At 47.7% G+C, this 18912-nt stretch overlaps 1 protein-coding gene across 3 annotated transcripts; it reads left to right on the top strand.

Annotated features, from left to right (window-relative positions):
* The first annotated feature begins 65 nt into the window (after positions 1-65).
* Positions 66-17213, top strand: golim4a (golgi integral membrane protein 4a). 3 transcript variants are annotated; one of them, XM_029773780.1, is made up of 16 exons: positions 66-741; positions 6784-6858; positions 6973-7022; positions 7331-7381; positions 7563-7713; positions 9042-9124; positions 9330-9413; positions 11101-11319; positions 11398-11658; positions 11755-12056; positions 12204-12280; positions 14158-14228; positions 15617-15769; positions 15947-16006; positions 16184-16261; positions 16796-17213. In XM_029773780.1, exons 1-16 carry the CDS (start codon positions 555-557, stop codon positions 16928-16930), a joined length of 2037 nt encoding a protein of 678 aa, XP_029629640.1. In that variant the 5' UTR covers positions 66-554; the 3' UTR covers positions 16931-17213. The 3 variants fall into 3 exon arrangements, with proteins under 3 accessions (XP_029629640.1, XP_029629639.1, XP_029629641.1); XM_029773779.1 differs by having other exon boundaries at positions 7328-7381; XM_029773781.1 differs by lacking the exon at positions 15617-15769 and having other exon boundaries at positions 555-741; positions 7328-7381.
* The last annotated feature ends 1699 nt before the right edge of the window (positions 17214-18912 follow it).

Genomic DNA, 18912 nt, shown 5'->3' with positions numbered 1-18912 from the left:
CGACGTGTCCAATGAGAAGAGTCCGTTCCGCTGGGGGCGGGGAGTTGGGGATTTCATTGGGGAAGGACTTCCTTCCTAGTTGCTGTTAGATGGAAGCTGCGCTGCGTAGGTGACACATAACTACAATTAAAAGTGTTTTTTGTAGGCCTCGTAAATATCGGGATTTTTATTTTTATTACAGGGATGGACAAAATCTGAACGCGTTGCAATGGGAATCTGTTAACATCCGGTCTGGTTTTGTTTAGAGTGAGCCATTGCTTCTACATTAAGCACAATGACAAATTCTGCTTCTCATGAAATATCCGAGAGAGTTTGCTGTTTGTAGTGTTGTCAAACGAAAATCCAAGGAAAAGTCAAAACAAACTGGGATTCCTTCGTTTTTCTGGGCCAAAATGAATCCAACATCTTCACTAAACTTGCCTCAACTCTAAAGTGTTTCTGCTCCCTCTGTTTAATAATGCTTGGGGACGACTGAGGTGAGAAGGGGCTTGAAGTAGTTTTAATAGTAGAAAGTTTAGACTAAGTTTGCACAGAAGTGACCCGACGATTCAACCATGGGGAACGGAGTGTGCTCTCGGAGGCAGCGGAGAATCTTCCAGGCTCTCCTTCTCACCACGGTGGTTTTCGGAATGATTTATGGAGGGATGGTATCTTATGAGATGCACAATCAGCTGAAGAGGACAGAGGCGATGGCTGTCAAGTACCAGCAGCATCAAGAGTCGCTCTCCGCGCAGCTTCAAGGTAAATATCTTTTTTGGGGGAAAGAGGTTTGAAGAAATAAAGGCGAGAGGGAGGAGTTTGAATGTGACTTGTATTTTCTACTTTTATGACTTTCTTGGCATATTTCTTTAGCGAGATCTGATTTTATTAAAATAAACAAGTACATCCGTTTTTTAAAACAACGTTGCGAGTGTCGAAATCGTGACTGTCACCGCGGTGGTTTATTTTGCATTAGCTGGCTCAGTTTACTGGGTTGAATTTGAGTTTAGCGCATATCATCCCAACACTTAGCCTTTAGCCAAGCATGATACCGGCAACTAAGAGGTTATTTGGAGTTTGGTCGAGTCCCATGGAATGTCCTTTCTTGATAAAGGATTTCTGGCTGAGAAGTCGGACACACCTGGTGTCCGGAGACATGGTCTGCACCTCTGGAAACATCACCTGTCAGACAGGTCACTAGGCTGCTGCTTTCTCTATGTAGGTCCTGGCCTTTAGATAACGAAACCACACATTTTATGTTTGGTTGTACAATTGTACTTTCTAGATTAGTTCAAAACGGACACTTCAATTTTGATATACTTTATTTCATCACCTAGGTTAGGCTACACACATGGTTGTTCCATGTTTTAAATGTAATGTATGGACAGTAAATACATGGACCCACTTGAAATGGATTGGATAGTGCTTCACTCAAATTCTGTCTGAGGTAACTCACTTCAGCCCACTCACATTGTTGTGGAGCGATGCTTTTGTTCCTCTCGCTGTCATTCAATATCTCCACTGTTGATAGCATTAATGTGACCTATATTTAGAGATGGACTGTTACACAGCCTGTGGGGGAATATCGATTCACATTTTCCCCTTTTGACAACAGAGCAGCTGTTAACTGCCATACATTACTAAGACTTTTACTGGCCTTCACTCTGCCAACGACTCTGAGTTCCACTCAGTAGGATTTAAATGTTCTCTACTAGTTAGCAGACAGTCTCATGCAGAGGAATTTACAATAACTGCATTGAAGTGAGAAGTCTAAGTTGCAATCAAAGAGATTTATCAGTCAAATACACTGAACAAAAATGTAACTGCAACATATAGCGTTGGGCCTATGTTTCATAAGCGGAAATAAAAGATCCCAGAAATGTTCCATATGCATATTTCTCAACAACAACAAAAATCCACAAATGTGTTTACATCCCTGTTAGTGAGCATTTCTCCTTCGCCAAGATAATCCTTCCACCTGACAGGTTTGGCATATCAAGAAGCTGATTAAACAGCATTACTAGAGGTCGACCGATTTATGATTTTTCAACGCCGATACCGATGCCGATTATTGGGGGACCAAAAAAGGCCGATACCGATTAATCGGGCAATATTTTTTTTTTTAATTGTAAAAAATGTATTATTATTTTTTTATTATTATTTTTTATTATTACATTATTTTTAACTTTTTTGTTGTAATAATGACAATTACAACAATACTGAATGAACACTTATTTTAACTTAATATAATACATCAATAAAATCAATTTAGCCTCAAATAAATAATGAAACATGTTCAATTTGGTTTAAATAATGCAAAAACAAAGTGTTGGAGATGAAAGTAAAAGTGCAATATGTGCCATGTAAAAAAGCTAACGTTTAAGTTCCTTGCTCAGAACATGAGAACATATGAAAGCTGGTGGTTCCTTTTAACATGAGTCTTCAATATTCCCAGGTAAGAAGTTTTAGGTTGTAGTTATTATAGAAATTATAGGACTATTTCTCTCTATACGATTTGTATTTCATATACCTTTGACTATTGGATGTTCTTATAGGCACTTTAGTATTTGCCAGTGTTACAGTATAGCTTCCGTCCCTCTCCTCGCTCCTATCTGGGCTCGAACCAGGAACACATCGACAACAGCCACCCTCGAAGCAGTGTTACCCATGCAGAGCAAGGGGAACAACTACTCCAAGTCTCAGAGCGAGTAACGTTTGAAACGCTATTAGCGCGCACCCGCTAACTAGCTAGCCATTTCACATCGGTTACACCAGCCTAATCCTGGGAGTTGACAGGCTTGAAGTCATAAACAGCGCAATGCATTGTGAAGAGCTGCTGGCGAAACGCAGTGAAGTGCTGTTTGAATGAATGCTTACGAGCCTGCTGCTGCCTACCATCGCTCAGTCAGACTGCTCTATCAAATCATAGACTTAATTATAATATAATAAACACACAGAAATACGAGCCTTAGGTCATTAATATGGTTGAATCCGGAAACTATCATATCGAAAACAAAACGTTTTTTTCTTTCAGTGAAATACGGAACCATTCCGTATTTTATCTAACGGGTGGCATCCCTAAGTCTAAATATTGCTGTTACATTGCACAACCTTCAATTGTATGTCATAATTACGTACAATTCTGGCAAATTAGTTCACAACGAGCCAGGCAATGAACGCAAGAGCAGTGACACAATTTCATGTTAGCAGGCAATGTTAACTAAATATGCAGGTTTAAAAATATGTACTTGTGTATTGATTTTAAAGAAAGGCATTGATGTTTATGGTTAGGTACATTGGTGCAACGACAGTGCTTTTTTCGCAAATGCGCTTGATAAATCATCACTCGTTTGTCGAAGTAGGCTGTGATTCGATGAGAAATTAACAGGCACCGCATCGATTATATGCAACGCAGGACACGCTAGATAAACTAGTAATATCATCAACCATGTGTAGTTAACTAGTGATTATGTTAAGATTGATCGTTTTTTTATAAGATAAGTTTAATGCTAGCTAGCAACTTACCTTCGCTTCTTGCTGCCCTCGCGTAACAGGTAGTCAGCCTGCCACGCAGGCTCCTCCTGGAGTAACCAGAAGGTTGCAAAAACGAATCCCCGAATCCCCCCTGAACAAGGCAGTTAACCCCCGTTTCTAGGCCGTCATTGAAAATAAGAATGTGTTATAAATCTGACTTGCCTAGTTAAATAAATGTATAATTTTTTTTTAAAGAAATCGGCAAATCGGTGGCCAAAAATACCGATTACCAATTGTTATGAAAACGTGAAATCGGCCCTAATTAATCGACCATTCCGATTAATCGGTCGACCTCTAATCATTACACAGGTGCACCTTGTGCTGGGGGGCAATAAAAGGCCGATCTAAAATGAACAGTTTTGTCACACAACACAATACCACAGATTGAAGTTTTGGGGGAGTGCGCAATTGGCATGTTGACTGTAGGAATGTGTTCCAGAGGTGTTGCCAGAGAATTGAATGTCAATTTCTCTACTATAAGCCGCCTCCAACGTCATTTTATAGAATTTGATAGTACGTCCAACCGGCCTCACGACCACAGACCACATCTAACCACGCCAGCCTAGGACCTCCACATGCGGCTTCTTCACCTGCGGGATCGTCTGAGACCAGCCACCCGAACAGCAGACGAAACTGTGGATTTGCACAACTGAAGAATTTCTGCACAAACTGTCAGAAACCGTCTCGGGGAAGCTCATCTGCTTGCTCGTCGTCCTCACCAGGGTCTTGACCTGACTGCAGTTTGGTGACCTAACCGACTTCAGTGGGCAAATGCTCACCTTCGATGGCCACTGGCATGCTGGAGACGTGTGCTCTTCACGGATGAATCCCAGTTTCAACTGTACCAGGCAGATGGCAGTATGGCGTTGTGTGTGTGTGTGAATGGTTTGCTGATGTGAACAGACTGCCCCATGGGATGGGTCCTTTTTTTTGAGCTTGAGACCTGGGACACATGGTTGTTTGTTCCTGGTACAACAGGGGCTTCTCTGGGTTTGTTCCTGGTACAACAGGGGCTTCTCTGGGTTTGTTCCTGGTTCAACAGGGGCTTCTCTGGGTTTGTTCCTGGTACAACAGGGGCTTCTCTGGGTTTGTTCCTGGTTCAACAGGGGCTTCTCTGGGTTTGTTCCTGGTTCAACAGGGGCTTCTCTGGGTTTGTTCCTGGTACAACAGGGGCTTCTCTGGGTTTGTTCCTGGTACAACAGGGGCTTCTCTGGGTTTGTTCCTGGTTCAACAGGGGCTTCTCTGGGTTTGTTCCTGGTTCAACAGGGGCTTCTCTGGGTTTGTTCCTGGTTCAACAGGGGCTTCTCTGGGTTTGAACACTGTTCTAGACTTGATTCAATGCCTCCCCTCTCCATCCTGCCTTGCCCCTTTTACTTTCCTCCCTCAGCCTCTCTACCTCTCACCTTCTCTCTACCCCTCTTCTGTCTCCCAGTGGTGTGTGTTCTTGCTTCACAGTTTGTCTCTGTCCTGACTTCCCCTCACCTAATCTATCAGGCCCCGACTGTCTTGACTGAGAGAGATGCATGGCCTAATCTAAAAGAGATCACTGGCACTGAGAAATGAACACAGTGGAGCTGTACAGCTCAGACCACTCTCTCATGTCTTGGTCCCTGGTAAAGGTATGGTCCCAGTCTATGGGTATCTCTCAATAGTCTAACGTTTCTTCCTTTCCTCATTTCCTTTCCTTCACCCACACTAATCTGAGAAGTGGACAGGTGGAAGTACAGGTAGGCTTCCTTCCACTCCCCTCGTGTCCAAATCAGTGCCGATAATGGTAATGAGATGTAGCCTACCCAGAATATATGTTGTGGAATTTAGCCCTGGTGTTAAAGGGAGTTACTAGCACTGTTGCACTGTGTAATAAATGCATACTTTAAACCTGTGATGTTGAATGCATGTACAATAGGCCTTTGTTAAGCTACCTATTGTAATAAAGTGATGGCAAAGGGCTCTCTGACGCCGGGAAAAGGCTCTCTGACGCCGGGAAAAGGCTCTCTGACGCCGGGAAAAGGCTCTCTCTGACGCCGGGAAAAGGCTCTCTCTGACGCCGGGAAAAGGCTCTCTCTGACGCCGGGAAAAGGCTCTCTCTGACGCCGGGAAAAGGCTCTCTCTGACGCCGGGAAAAGGCTCTCTCTGACGCTGGGAAAAGGCTCTCTCTGACACCGGGAAAAGGCTCTCTCTGACGCCGGGAAAAGGCTCTCTCTGACGCCGGGAAAAGGCTCTCTCTGACGCCGGGAAAAGGCTCTCTCTGACGCCGGGAAAAGGCTCTCTCTGACGCCGGGAAAAGGCTCTCTCTGACGCCGGGAAAAGGCTCTCTCTGACGCCGGGAAAAGGCTCTCTCTGACGCCGGGAAGAGGCTCTCTGACGCCGGGAAGAGGCTCTCTGACGCCGGGAAGAGGCTCTCTGACGCCGGGAAGAGGCTCTCTGACGCCGGGAAGAGGCTCTCTGACGCCGGCAAAGGCTCTCTGACACTTCTGTGCTGCTATGATTTTCCAGGTTGTATGATACGGATGATGTGTTGGGTTGGCTGTCATGATGTCACTGTACCCCTTTTAAAGTCTGGAGAAAAACTCTTATAGACAAAGACTAATAGTTTTTCTTAACTTTTTGGAAATAAAGCTTCTCCTACCAACCGTGTCATTCTGCTTGTAAAACTATTACTAACTTTACCCACTTTGGGATTTGAGAAGAGGTGGGGATAGGTAAAGGTGAGAGGTCGATCTCAGGGCTGTGGAGTATCACACCTGACCATCATTCAGCGAATGGCAATGCCAGAATACACACTCTGAACCAATACAGAACATGCTCACACATTCGTACACACACACACACGTACAGTACACACACACAGCAAAGGATCTGTTTGCTTGTTCAAAGCCTATAATTATCCTTGTGTGTGTGTGATAAGTCTAAATGTTTGTATCATAAACAGCTTTCTGTTTAGCTTCCAGTCCAGATGGCCCCGTGAGAACATCCCCTCACAGTAACTCTGTTTTCTCTCTTTCCCTCCTCCTCCTCCTCTCTGTTTTCTCTCTCTTTCCCTCATCCTCCTCCTCTCTGTTTTCTCTCTCTTTCCCTCATCCTCCTCCTCCTCTCTGGTTTCACTCTCTTTCCCTCATCCTCCTCCTCCTCTCTGGTTTCACTCTCTTTCCCTCATCCTCCTCCTCCTCTCTGGTTTCACTCTCTTTCCCTCATCCTCCTCCTCCTCTCTGTTTTCACTCTCTTTCCCTCATCCTCCTCCTCCTCCTCTGGTTTCTCTCTGTTTCTCAGTGGTGTATGAGCATCGCTCGCGACTAGAGAAGTCTCTGCAGAAGGAACGTGTGGAACACAAGAAGGCCAAAGAGGGTGAGAGAGCAGCCAATACTGTCTAAATTACTACATGAATTACATCAATCCTCAATTATACACTCTTTACAAGCGTGGTGATTCCATCATATCTTCCCCTCCTGTCTCCAACAGATTATCTGGTGTATAAACTTGAAACCCAACAGTCACTGAACAAGGAGAAGGTAGGCTTTAGTCCTCAGCTCTGGTACTAATGACAGAATGAGAAGCTGTTAAAGTCAGCATTATGTGCCCATCTGTTTTAGTTATGTGCCCATTCTGTCTGACTGCCAACACCTGTCCAGACTGAGCAACAGTTGTAGTCTAATGGTTTTATTAGGTCAGCAGCACTGATGTCACTTCCTGCTGTGGGCTGACATGCATCTGAGGGGAGTGTGGCTGGGGTTGTTGATAATATAATGTTAAAGGACAGAGACAGGAGTAGAGACAGGGATTGTAAATGTTTGTTGTTTTTTTGTTTGTTAAACAGCAGGACTCCAGCAACAAATTCAACGCTTTACATGGGCAGCACCAGATGCTAAAGGTAAGTAAGCACACACACACACACACACACACACTGACCCACACACACACACTGACCCACACACACACACACACACACACACACACACACTGACACACACACACTGACCCCCCCACACACACACACACTGACCCCCCCACACACACACACACTGACCCACCCTCTGTCCTTGTTGTTTTAGAAGCAGCACGAGGACCTGAAGAAGCAGCACGAGGACCTGCAGGAGCAGCATCAGATCCAGGGAGAGGACCACGGCAAGGCCTTGGACCAACACAAGGACCGCTTCCACAAGCTACAGCAGACCAAAGAGATGGAAGTCTCCAAGCTCAAAGGTGCACTCACACGCGGACGGACCCACTCACGGACTGGGATGGACGGACCGACCCACAGACAGACCCACCCACCCACAGACGGCGACGGACGGACCCACCCACAGCGACGGACGCACACACAGACAGACAGACCCACGGACAGACCCATAGCCATTCAGAGCCAGCCAGCCGTTCAGAGCCAGCCAGCCGTTCAGAGCCAGACAGCCACCCAGAGCCAGCCACCCACCCACAGCCACCCAGAGCCAGCCAGAGACCGCAAGCCAGCCAGCCAGAGACAGCCAGCCAGAGACAGCCAGCCAGAAACAGCCAGCCACCTAGAGACAGCCACCTAGCCACCCAGCCAGAGACAGCCACCTAGCCACCCAGCCAGAGACAGCCAGCCAGCCAGAGACAGCCAGCCAGCCAGAGACAGCCAGCCAGCCAGAGACAGCCAGCCAGCCAGAGACAGCCAGCCAGCCGGAGACAGCCAGCCAGCCGGAGACAGCCAGCCAGCCGGAGACAGCCAGCCAGCCAGCCGGAGACAGCCAGCCAGCCAGCCGGAGACAGCCAGCCAGCCAGCCGGAGACAGCCAGCCAGCCAGCCGGAGACAGCCAGCCAGCCAGCCGGAGACAGCCAGCCAGCCAGCCGGAGACAGCCAGCCAGCCAGCCAGCCAGCCGGAGACAGCCAGCCAGCCAGCCAGCCAGCCGGAGACAGCCAGCCAGCCAGCCAGCCAGCCGGAGACAGCCAGCCAGCCAGCCAGCCAGCCGGAGACAGCCAGCCAGCCAGCCAGCCAGCCGGAGACAGCCAGCCAGCCAGCCAGCCGGAGACAGCCAGCCAGCCGGAGACAGCCAGCCAGACGGAGACAGCCAGACGGAGACAGCCAGACGGAGACAGCCAGACGGAGACAGCCAGACGGAGACAGCCAGCCGGAGACAGCCAGCCAGCCAGCCGGAGACAGCCAGCCAGCCGGAGACAGCCAGCCAGCCAGGCAGCGACAGACAGACAGCCAGGCAGCGACAGACAGACAGCCAGCCAGAGACAGACAGCCAGAGACAGACAGACATCCAGCTTGCCAGCCAGCTAGAGACACAGACAGCCAGCCAGCCAGCCAGGCAGAGACAGCAAGGCAGCGACAGACAGACAGATAGCCAGAGACAGACAGCCAGAGACAGCCAACCAGCAAGGCAGCGACAGACAGTCAGCCAGCCAGAGCCAGCCAGACAGGAGTGAACACTAGGTCTTTGTCTCCCTCTCCTGACTTGGAGCAGTGTTGCAGTTTGGAGTTGAGAAGGTGTGACATAATAACATTGTAATAAATATGCTGTATGTCTTTATGTAATTACTGTAGAGAATGTGTATAATCTGAGAGAGGAGAATAAGCAGCTGAGGAAAGCTCACCAGGACATCCATGTCCAGTTACAGGACGCACAGGTGAGTCCTGGGAATACCAGAGATTGGTCTGAGTACAACCTGGAATTGTTTCTGTAAATGTGTAGAAATTGAATACGGAAAAAGCAATCTTAAGGTCATTGGAAAGCTAGGACGATCCATCACCATGTATTTCTATCTTACTATATTATTATTATTATTATTATTATTATTATTATTATTATTATTATTATTATTATTATTACAGATAGTACATAAGGACTTGAAGGATGCCCATGATCAGCTTGCACTGACGCTAGAGGACCACAAGAGCGCGCTGGTCTCAGCTCAGGTAGGGAGACACACTGACTGTTCTTTCTAACATGCTGTCTAGGGACCATCCTGGTTTCTAACATGCTGTCTAGGGGCCATCCTGGTTTCTAACATGCTGTCTAGGGACCATCCTGGTTTCTAACATGCTGTCTAGGGACCATCCTGGTTTCTAACATGCTGTCTAGGGACCATCCTGGTTTCTAACATGCTGTCTTGGGACCATCCTGGTTTCTAACATGCTGTCTAGGGACCATCCTGGTTTCTAACATGCTGTCTAGGGGCCATCCTGGTTTCTAACATGCTGTCTAGGGACCATCCTGGTTTCTAACATGCTGTCTAGGGACCATCCTGGTTTCTAACATGCTGTCTAGGGACCATCCTGGTTTCTAACATGCTGTCTAGGGACCATCCTGGTTTCTAACATGCTGTCTTGGGACCATCCTGGTTTCTAACATGCTGTCTAGGGACCATCCTGGTTTCTAACATGCTGTCTAGGGGCCATCCTGGTTTCTAACATGCTGTCTAGGGACCATCCTGGTTTCTAACATGCTGTCTAGGGACCATCCTGGTTTCTAACATGCTGTCTAGGGGCCATCCTGGTTTCTAACATGCTGTCTAGGGGCCATCCTGGTTTCTAACATGCTGTCTAGGGGCCATCCTGGTTTCTAACATGCTGTCTAGGGGCCATCCTGGTTTCTAACATGCTGTCTAGGGACCATCCTGGTTTCTAACATGCTGTCTAGGGACCATCCTGGTTTCTAACATGCTGTCTAGGGGCCATCCTGGTTTCTAACATGCTGTCTAGGGACAATCCTGGTTTCTAACATGCTGTCTAGGGACCATCCTGGTTTCTAACATGCTGTCTAGGGACCATCCTGGTTTCTAACATGCTGTCTAGGGACCATCCTGGTTTCTAACATGCTGTCTAGGGGCCATCCTGGTTTCTAACATGCTGTCTAGGGGCCATCCTGGTTTCTAACATGCTGTCTAGGGACCATCCTGGTGAAGGACAGGAAGGCATGACTCTCAGAGTGGCGGTGTGTGTGTGTGTGTGTGTGTTGGGCGGTGTCAGGTGGGTTGGTTCACTACGGGGTGTGTGTGTGTGTGTGTGTGTGTGTGTGTTGGGGCGGTGTCAGGTGGGTTGGTTCACTACGGGGTGTGTGAGCTTGAGCGGCACATCAAAAGCATTCTGAAACTAATCTGGCGGGAAAATCTAATGAGGGTAATTGGAGGGAGAGAGAGGAAAGAATGTAAGAGTTCTACAGCTTTGGCTGTCAGAAAAGGCATGGAGTCTGTTTGATAAACTGGGTGCTGAGGCTTAACTGGTCCAGTCCATTTGATGGGGGATAAAGGACTGTACCACTAATTCTGGGAAGGGGGGGTGATGTGAACTGGCCTAATGGTCCTTCGCTCCGATGTCTTTCCATCTGTAGGTGGGCTGTCCTTCTGCATGTCTGCTGCCTGCCTGTCCCCCTCGCATGATAACCTCTCATTTCTCAACCTCTGACCCCTGCTCTTCTGGCTTGCTTGACACCGTCTTCCTGGTTCTGACGACGCTGCTTCCTAACGCACTTCTAACCTTAGGCTAACCTTTGCTAATGCAAGTTTGCAAGTGCCCTTCAATAATTCTGACTTGGTTATTTGCATGTCCTGGCCTCACTGTTTCCTTATGGTTGTCTGAAGGTTGTCTGATGGTTTCTCCTCAGGTCCAGGTGGATGAGTTTAAGCATCTCAAAGAGACCCTGATCCGAATGCCCAGCCTTCAACATGAGCAAAACCCCGCCCACCAACAGGCCCAGCCAGCTGCTGTATTGGCCGAGCCCCATGAACAGGGCCCACCCTCACCACAGTCAGCTGCCTTATTCGCTGAGCCCCATGTAGAAGCACACACCCATGAGGAAGACCATGGGGACACACAATCCAGGGTACACTGTCTCACACATACAAACACACACTACCATACACTCTGATCCTCTAACACACTCTGTTCTTCTAATAAGCAGTTGCAGGAAGAGGAAGTGGGCAAGCCAGAGTTCCAGTCTCAGCCTGCCCAGTCCCACCATGCTGAGAAAGAGGGATATGGGGATGCAGAGGGGGAGGCAGAGAGGAGGAGAGAGCTGGCGGAGGAAGAGATGGAGCAGGCGGGGCAGCCCCAGAAGCTGGAGGAGGAATCTGAACAACCACAGGAGGACGAGGGGTTGGAGGCGGAACAAGACCAGCCAGACGACAACGCTCTGGACCGTCAGAGACGCCAACCACAACTGGTAAGAACCACTTTAGAACCAGTTAGAACGGCTTAATACAAGCTCTTTAAAACAGAATTAGAACCTGTTGTCTCAACGTCTGTCTGGTTTCCCCAGGATCCACGAAATGACATCCACCGCATCCCTGAGACCCACCTCCAGCAGGAGGCCCACGTGGCCCAGCCCCAGGTGGAGCGGGTGAAGTCTGCCTACGAGCAGCAGCAGGAGCAGCAGCGCCTGGAGGCTGAGAGGACCCAGAGGACGAGGGAGCTCCAGCTGCGCCAGGAGGCCCTGCTGGCCCAGAGAATGAGAGTGCAGAGGGAGAGAGAGCAGCGTCTGCGAGCTCAGCACGAGAGAGAGGAAGAGCAGCATCGAGAGGCGGACCGTCGGGAACAACTACTGAAGGAGGAGCAGATCAGGTCAGAGGGCAGGAGTCAAAGGTTATGTAGAGGTCACGAAGAGGTCTCAGTTCAATACAATTCATGAATGACTTATTGAAAAGAATTTGACCCCACAACATGCCCATGGAATGGTGTTACATTGTGTTGTCATATTATGTTGTTCAGGAAGAAGAGTAACTATGACAACATGGACAATGACATCGTCCAAGGTGATGAAGAACCTCATATTGATGATGACGAAGGTGAGAAAATCAATCAAACTCACCAAACATGTTCTGTCTGGATTCTGGAACCATTTTAAAGAGGGAGACCGATATTGACATTTACACACAATGGATGTTTTTTTTTCTATGAATGTGTCTGAAATGAGGCCTTGACAAGTGTGATTGCATACAGTGTATTCTGAAAGTATTCAGACCCCTCCCCTTATTCTGAAATGGATTTGATAAAAAAATGAAAATCGGCAGAAATCTACACACAATACCCCATAATGACAAAGCGAAAGCAGGTTTTTACAAATGTTTGCTCATTTATTAAAAATGTAAAAACATGAGTATTCAGACCCTTTGCTATGAGACTCAAAATTGAGCTCAGGTGCATCCTGTTTCCATTGATCATCCTTGAGATGTTTCTATAACTTGATTGGAGTCCACCTGTGGTAAATTCAATTGATTGGACATGATTTGGAAATGCACACACCTGTCTATATAAGGTCCCACAGTTGACAGTGCATGTCAGAGCAAAAACCAAGACATGAGGTCAAAGGAATTGTCCGTAGAGCTCAGAGACAGGATTGTGTCGAGGCACAGATCTGTGGAAGGGTACCAAAACATTTCTGTAGCATTGAAGATCCCTAATAACACAGTGAAAGAAGTTTGATAAAGCCAAGACTCTTCCTAGAGCTGGCCGCCTGGCCAAACTGAGCAATCTGGGGTAAAGGGCCTTGGTCAGGGAGGTGACAAAGAACCCAATTGTCACTCTGACAGAGCTACAGAGTTCCTCTGTGGAGATGGGAGAACCTTCCAGAAGGACAACCATCTCTGCAGCACTCAACCAATCAGGCCTTTATGGTGGAGTGCCCAGACAGAAGCCGCCACTCAGTAAAAGGCACATGACAGCCCGCTTGGAGTTTGCCAAAAGGCACCTAAAGACTCTCAGACCATGAGAAACAAGATTCTCTGGTCTGATGAATCCAAGATTGAACTCTTTGGCCTGAACGCGAAGCGTCACGTCTGGAGGAAACCTGGCACCATCCCAACGGTGAAGCATGGTGGTGGCAGCATCATCCTGTAGGGATTTTTTTTCAGCGGCAGGGACTGGGAGACTAGTCAGGATCAAGGGAAAGATGAACAGAGTAAAGTAGAGAGAGATCCTTGATGAAAACCTGATCCAGAGCTCTCAGGACCTCAGACTGGGGTGAAGGTTCACCTTCCAACAGGACCATGACCCTAAGCACACAACCAACGCAGGAGTGGCTTCGGGACAAGTCTCTGAATGTCCTTCAAAGTAATCCTTCTAACCCCCCCCCTTAAAAGATTTAGATGCACTATTGTAAAGTGGTTGTTCCACTGGATATCATAAGGTGAATGCACCAATTTGTAAGTCGCTCTGGATAAGAGCGTCTGCTAAATGACTTAAATGTAAATGTCCTTGAGTGGCCCAGCCAGAGCCCGGACTTGAACCTGATCAAACATCTCTGGAGAGACCTGAAAATAGCTGTGCAGCGACTCTCCCCATCCAACCTGACAGAGCTTGAGAGGATCTGCAGAGAAGAACGGGAGAAACTACCCAAATACAGGTGTGCCAAACTTGTAGCGTCAAACCCAAGAAGACTCAAGGCTGTAATCGCTGCCAAAGGTGCTTCAACACAGTACTGAGTAAAGGGTCTGAATACTTACGTAAATGTCATAATTCATTATTTTATTTTCATGTAAATTTGCAAAAAAAAATCTAAAAACCATTTTATGCTTTGTCATTATGGGGTATTGTGGGTAGAATTTAATCAATTTTATAATAATGCTGTAACGTAACAAAATGTGGAAAAAGTCAAGGGGTCTGAATACGTTACATGTTTACCTGGCTGTTTACCTGGCTGACTGTTGGCTTGCGGTGTGTACAGAGAGGGACCCTCACATGGAGCAAGATGAGGAGCAAGATGAAGAGGACCACCGAGTACCACAACTACATGAGGTGAGACGGGTTTCTAGATCAGTCTACCTAACGTTCTCTGATCCACGGACGGTCTGATGTGAATCTGTGATCCCAGTTTCAACTGTAGTTTTCACTCTTTTCTCTCTGACATCAGAGAACGACAGATTTTTACCTTGTCAGCTTGGGGATTCGATCCAGCAACCTTTCGGTTACTGGCCCAACGCTCTAACCACTAGGCTACCTACCTCCTCTACGCTCTAACCACTAGGCTACCTACCTCCTCTACACTCTAACCACTAGGCTACCTACCTCCTCTACACTCTAACCACTAGGCTACCTGCCTCCTCTACGCTCTAACCACTAGGCTACCTACCTCCTCTACTCTCTAACCACTAGGCTACCTGCCTCCTCTACGCTCTAACCACTAGGCTACCTGCCTCCTCTACACTCTAACCACTAGGCTACCTACCTCCTCTACGCTCTAACCACTAGGCTACCTACCTCCTCTACGCTCTAACCACTAGGCTACCTACCTCCTCTACACTAACCACTAGGCTACCTGCCTGCTCTACGCTCTAACCACTAGGCTACCTACCTCCTCTACACTCTAACCACTAGGCTACCTACCTCCTCTACACTAACCACTAGGCTACCTGCCTGCTCTACACTCTAACCACGAGGCTACCTACCTCCTCTACGCTCTAACCACTAGGCTACCTACCTCCTCTACACTAACCACTAGGCTACCTGCCTGCTCTACGCTCTAACCACTAGGCTACCTACCTCCTCTACACTCTAACCACTAGGCTACCTACCTCCTCTACACTAACCACTAGGCTACCTGCCTGCTCTACACTCTAACCACGAGGCTACCTACCTCCTCTACGCTCTAACCACTAGGCTACCTACCTCCTCTACGCTCTAACCACTAGGCTACCTGCCTCCTCTACACTCTAACCACTAGGCTACCTGCCTCATCTACGCTCTAACCACTAGGCTACCTGCTGCCCCGTGCTTTATTGTATTTATGACTCATGCTCAAACACATCTTATGTTGTACATATTTTAAAGTAATGTAAAATTATTGAATTAACTACATATCTTTCTAAGAAGTCCTATTGATGAGAGTTAGTGATGTAGTGAATTATATTACTGGAGAGCTTTAAACTCCTCTTTCCCTGCCTGACACAAACATCAGCTTCAACCATAGCCACAGTCCCTTGGGTGTTGGTCTAGTGTTTTTTTCCCTGTCTGCGTGCGGGCGTGCGTGCGGGCGGGCGGGCGTGCGGGCGGGCGTGCGTGCGGGCGGGCGGGCGGGCGGGCGTGCGGATAGTAAACCAGAAAGACCCACCCCTATCTGAAGTGTGATATGCACAGTTTTACACGCAACACCCTGATACTCTCTCTCCGTCCCTCCCGTCCTGCAGGGGGCAGTAGAGAGGGAGGTGGACCCAGAGGATGACCCTAATAACCAGGGAGAGGATGAGTTTGACGTGGCAGAGGAGCAGCATCTTCAGCATAGGGAGGAAGAGGAGGCAGACACGCTCCCCAACCACCCAGCCATAGACGAGGAACTGGTGGTGAGAGGAGGGAGGGAGGGAATGAGGGATAGGAGAGAGAGGGAGAGAGAAGAAGGAGACGACCGTTAGAAATAGTCTGAGATGTGAGGATGACAAACTTAGCCTGACACACAACGGCTAAAAGTTGCTCCAGTGACCTTGCCATGGTAACAGTTGTCATGGTTTCTATGTTTACAGATGGCGGTAAACCCCGACCAGCAGGAAGACAACCTGGATGAGCTGTATCCGGAGGACGAGGTACACACACACACACACACACACACCCACACACACCACACACTACACACACACACTACACTACACACACTACACTACACACACTACACACACACTACAGACACACACACACACACACACTACACACACACAGGTCTAAACAGAGGGAGAAGGTCTGATGGTGATTAACCCTGTTAGGTTCAGGAGGATTTGGCCGGGAGGCAGAAGAGGGAGGAGGAGGAGGAGGAGCCATACAACGAGGAGAACGGAGAACACGTGAGTCTAGAACACTATGGAATATTGTACGTGGAACACTGAGTGGGAAAACGACTGGGTTTGGCCAATTAAACACACTTTCACTTTCTTCAGGGTATCTGGGGGTGTCTGGTTACCCCCAAGCTCATTCTGGGGGTGTCTGGTTTCCCCCAAGCTCATTCTGTGTGTGTGTGTGTGTGTGTGTGTGTGTGTGTGTGTGTGTGTGTGTGTGTGTGTGTGTGTGTGTGTGTGTGTGTGTGTGTGTGTGTGTGTGTGTGTGTGTGTGTGTGTGTGTGTGGCCCCCTCCATCTAAACACTAGTGAATGATCTGACACTGCTCCACAGTGGTCACTCTGTCACCGGTCCACCATACTTGCCGCAATGTTCTGAGATGATCTGCCTGTGTGGCCTGTATTCCATGTTCTCACCTTACTGCTCTAGAAGGTTCCATCAGTGGCAGTTCCTAGAGTCATGTGTATATATTTGGCTGCTCTAGTGTAGAACATTGCTGTCTATGGTCTTACCCAACTGGTGTCTGTGTTTGTTCTGCTGCAGGATGAAGTGAAAGAGCAAGAGGTCCCAGCAGAGAAGGATGGAGAACACAGGAAAGGAGAGATCAACGAGGAGAACTACGAAGACAAGGAGGTGGGGGTTGGACGGGATGAGCGGCCCAATCGACGGGAGATGTGAGCTGGACAGAGACATTGACCAATGAGAGTGCCTTTCCCCATCACTGGGAGCCAATCAGATCTCACTATTGTTCCCTCTAAAGGAGTAAAATCAGGCGCCCACTCGGCATTCCAATTGGAATTCTATTGTCTGCTTGGAGATGGGATGGTATTCACTTTTGTTTTTGTGTGGGACTGGAACTGATGAACTTCTGGACAGAATTCTCCTTCTGCAACTGGGAATTATATATAACACTACATGTAAAGATTTTGGTTTCATTAGTATTTCTCCATTGCAAAGATAATCCATCCACTTGACAGGTGTGGCATATCATGAAGCTGAGTAAACAGCATGATCATTACATAGGTGAACCTTGTGCTGGGGGACAATAAAAGGCCACACTAAAATGTGCAGTTTTGTCACACAACACAATGCCACAGATGTGTCAAGTTTTGAGGGAGCGTGCAATTTGCATGCTGACAGCAGGAATGTCCACCAGAGCTGCTGCCAGAGAATTGAATGTTAATTTCTCTACCATAAGCCACCTCCAATGTTGTTTTAGAGATTTTGGCAATATATCCAACCGGCCTCACAACCTCAGACCATGTGTAACCACGCCAGTCCAGGACTTCCACTTCCGGGCTTCTTCACCTGCGGGATCTTCTGAGACTAGCTACTGGGACAGCTGGGGGGTATTTCTGTCTGTAATGAAGCCTCATTCTGACTGGCTGGGCCTGGGAGGGCATAGGCCCACCCACTTGGAAGCCAGGCCCACCCATGGCTGCGCCCCTGCCCAGTCATGTGAAATCCATAGAGTAGGGCCTAATGAATATATATCAATTGACTGATTACCTTAAATTAACTGCAACTCAGTAAAATCGTAGAAATATTTGCATGTTGCGTTTTTAAAAAAAAATGTCAGTGTGTGTGTGTGTACATGCGCGCGCACACACACATATCTGTGTTTCCATCCATCTAGTGACCTATCAGACATGAGAAGGTCATGTTACTGTATACTATCTGTTTTGTGCCCAGAAAGAGATGGAAGATTTGTGTCTAAGTCTTTTTTAAATTTGTTTTGTACAAATATATATATATATATATTTTTTTTTACACCAAATTCCTCTCAATGTGCGTTTAGTAGGACATGCTTTCCAATCCTCTGTTTATTGTAGATATGACAATCCTTATGGGTGGATTTGAAAATGTTTCTCTGGTCAAAGTGCTATGAAATCGACTGTCATTACTACCGGAAGAACTACTGTATCATGGGTGCCAATAGTAGGGAAAAAATCAACCGTTAAGATTCATTCTCCTGTGTTTACTTGTCTACGTTGCTTGTCTTGTTACTAGCTAAGTACGCAATGCCAGTGGATCACAGGTCCTTTCATAGTGTCGTTGACCTGTTGACCTGGATCTTAATCACAAATATCCACTTGACCCGATCACCCGATCCTTAATCACTACTGTGTAATGTATAGAAACAGTTATAAATATTTTTCCACCTGCCTGGGGGACAAAACTGGTTTATTTGGTAACAACAAAGTGAATGTGGTTGAATTAAACATGTATAAAAGCATCTACAACCCAGAGGCTGGTATGTGTGAGGAATAAACATGGTGACTTTTCCTCCTGCAGTGGAGCTACCAGAGGTGAAATGATACAGTCCATCTCACCCTTCCTTCAGGAAATCAAACTGCTCTGAAGAGAACAACAATACTTCAAACACACATTTCACCCGTCTTCAGCCTTTACCCCGAGGACCAAGATAATCTCATCAGCCATGTTGGCCCTCTTCCCCCGTGTGTCCCCCAGGGGGGGATCTGGGATGTTGGAGTGGGAACCATTCAGAGGTGACTCATTACTGTGCTAATAGCAGGCTGGAGAAACACGTACACACGTACACACACACACACACACACACACACCCTACAGTCATGAGTGTTCAGTGATGCTAAGCTCTCTCTCTTCAAGGTCTCATCTGGAGTCATGGAGGCTGTTTC

This window comes from Salmo trutta, chromosome 13 (assembly GCF_901001165.1).
Source record: "Salmo trutta chromosome 13, fSalTru1.1, whole genome shotgun sequence".
Taxonomy (NCBI): Eukaryota; Metazoa; Chordata; class Actinopteri; order Salmoniformes; family Salmonidae; genus Salmo; species Salmo trutta.
Note: the sequence above shows the minus strand (reverse complement) of the source record. Positions and strands in the feature narration are given on the sequence as shown.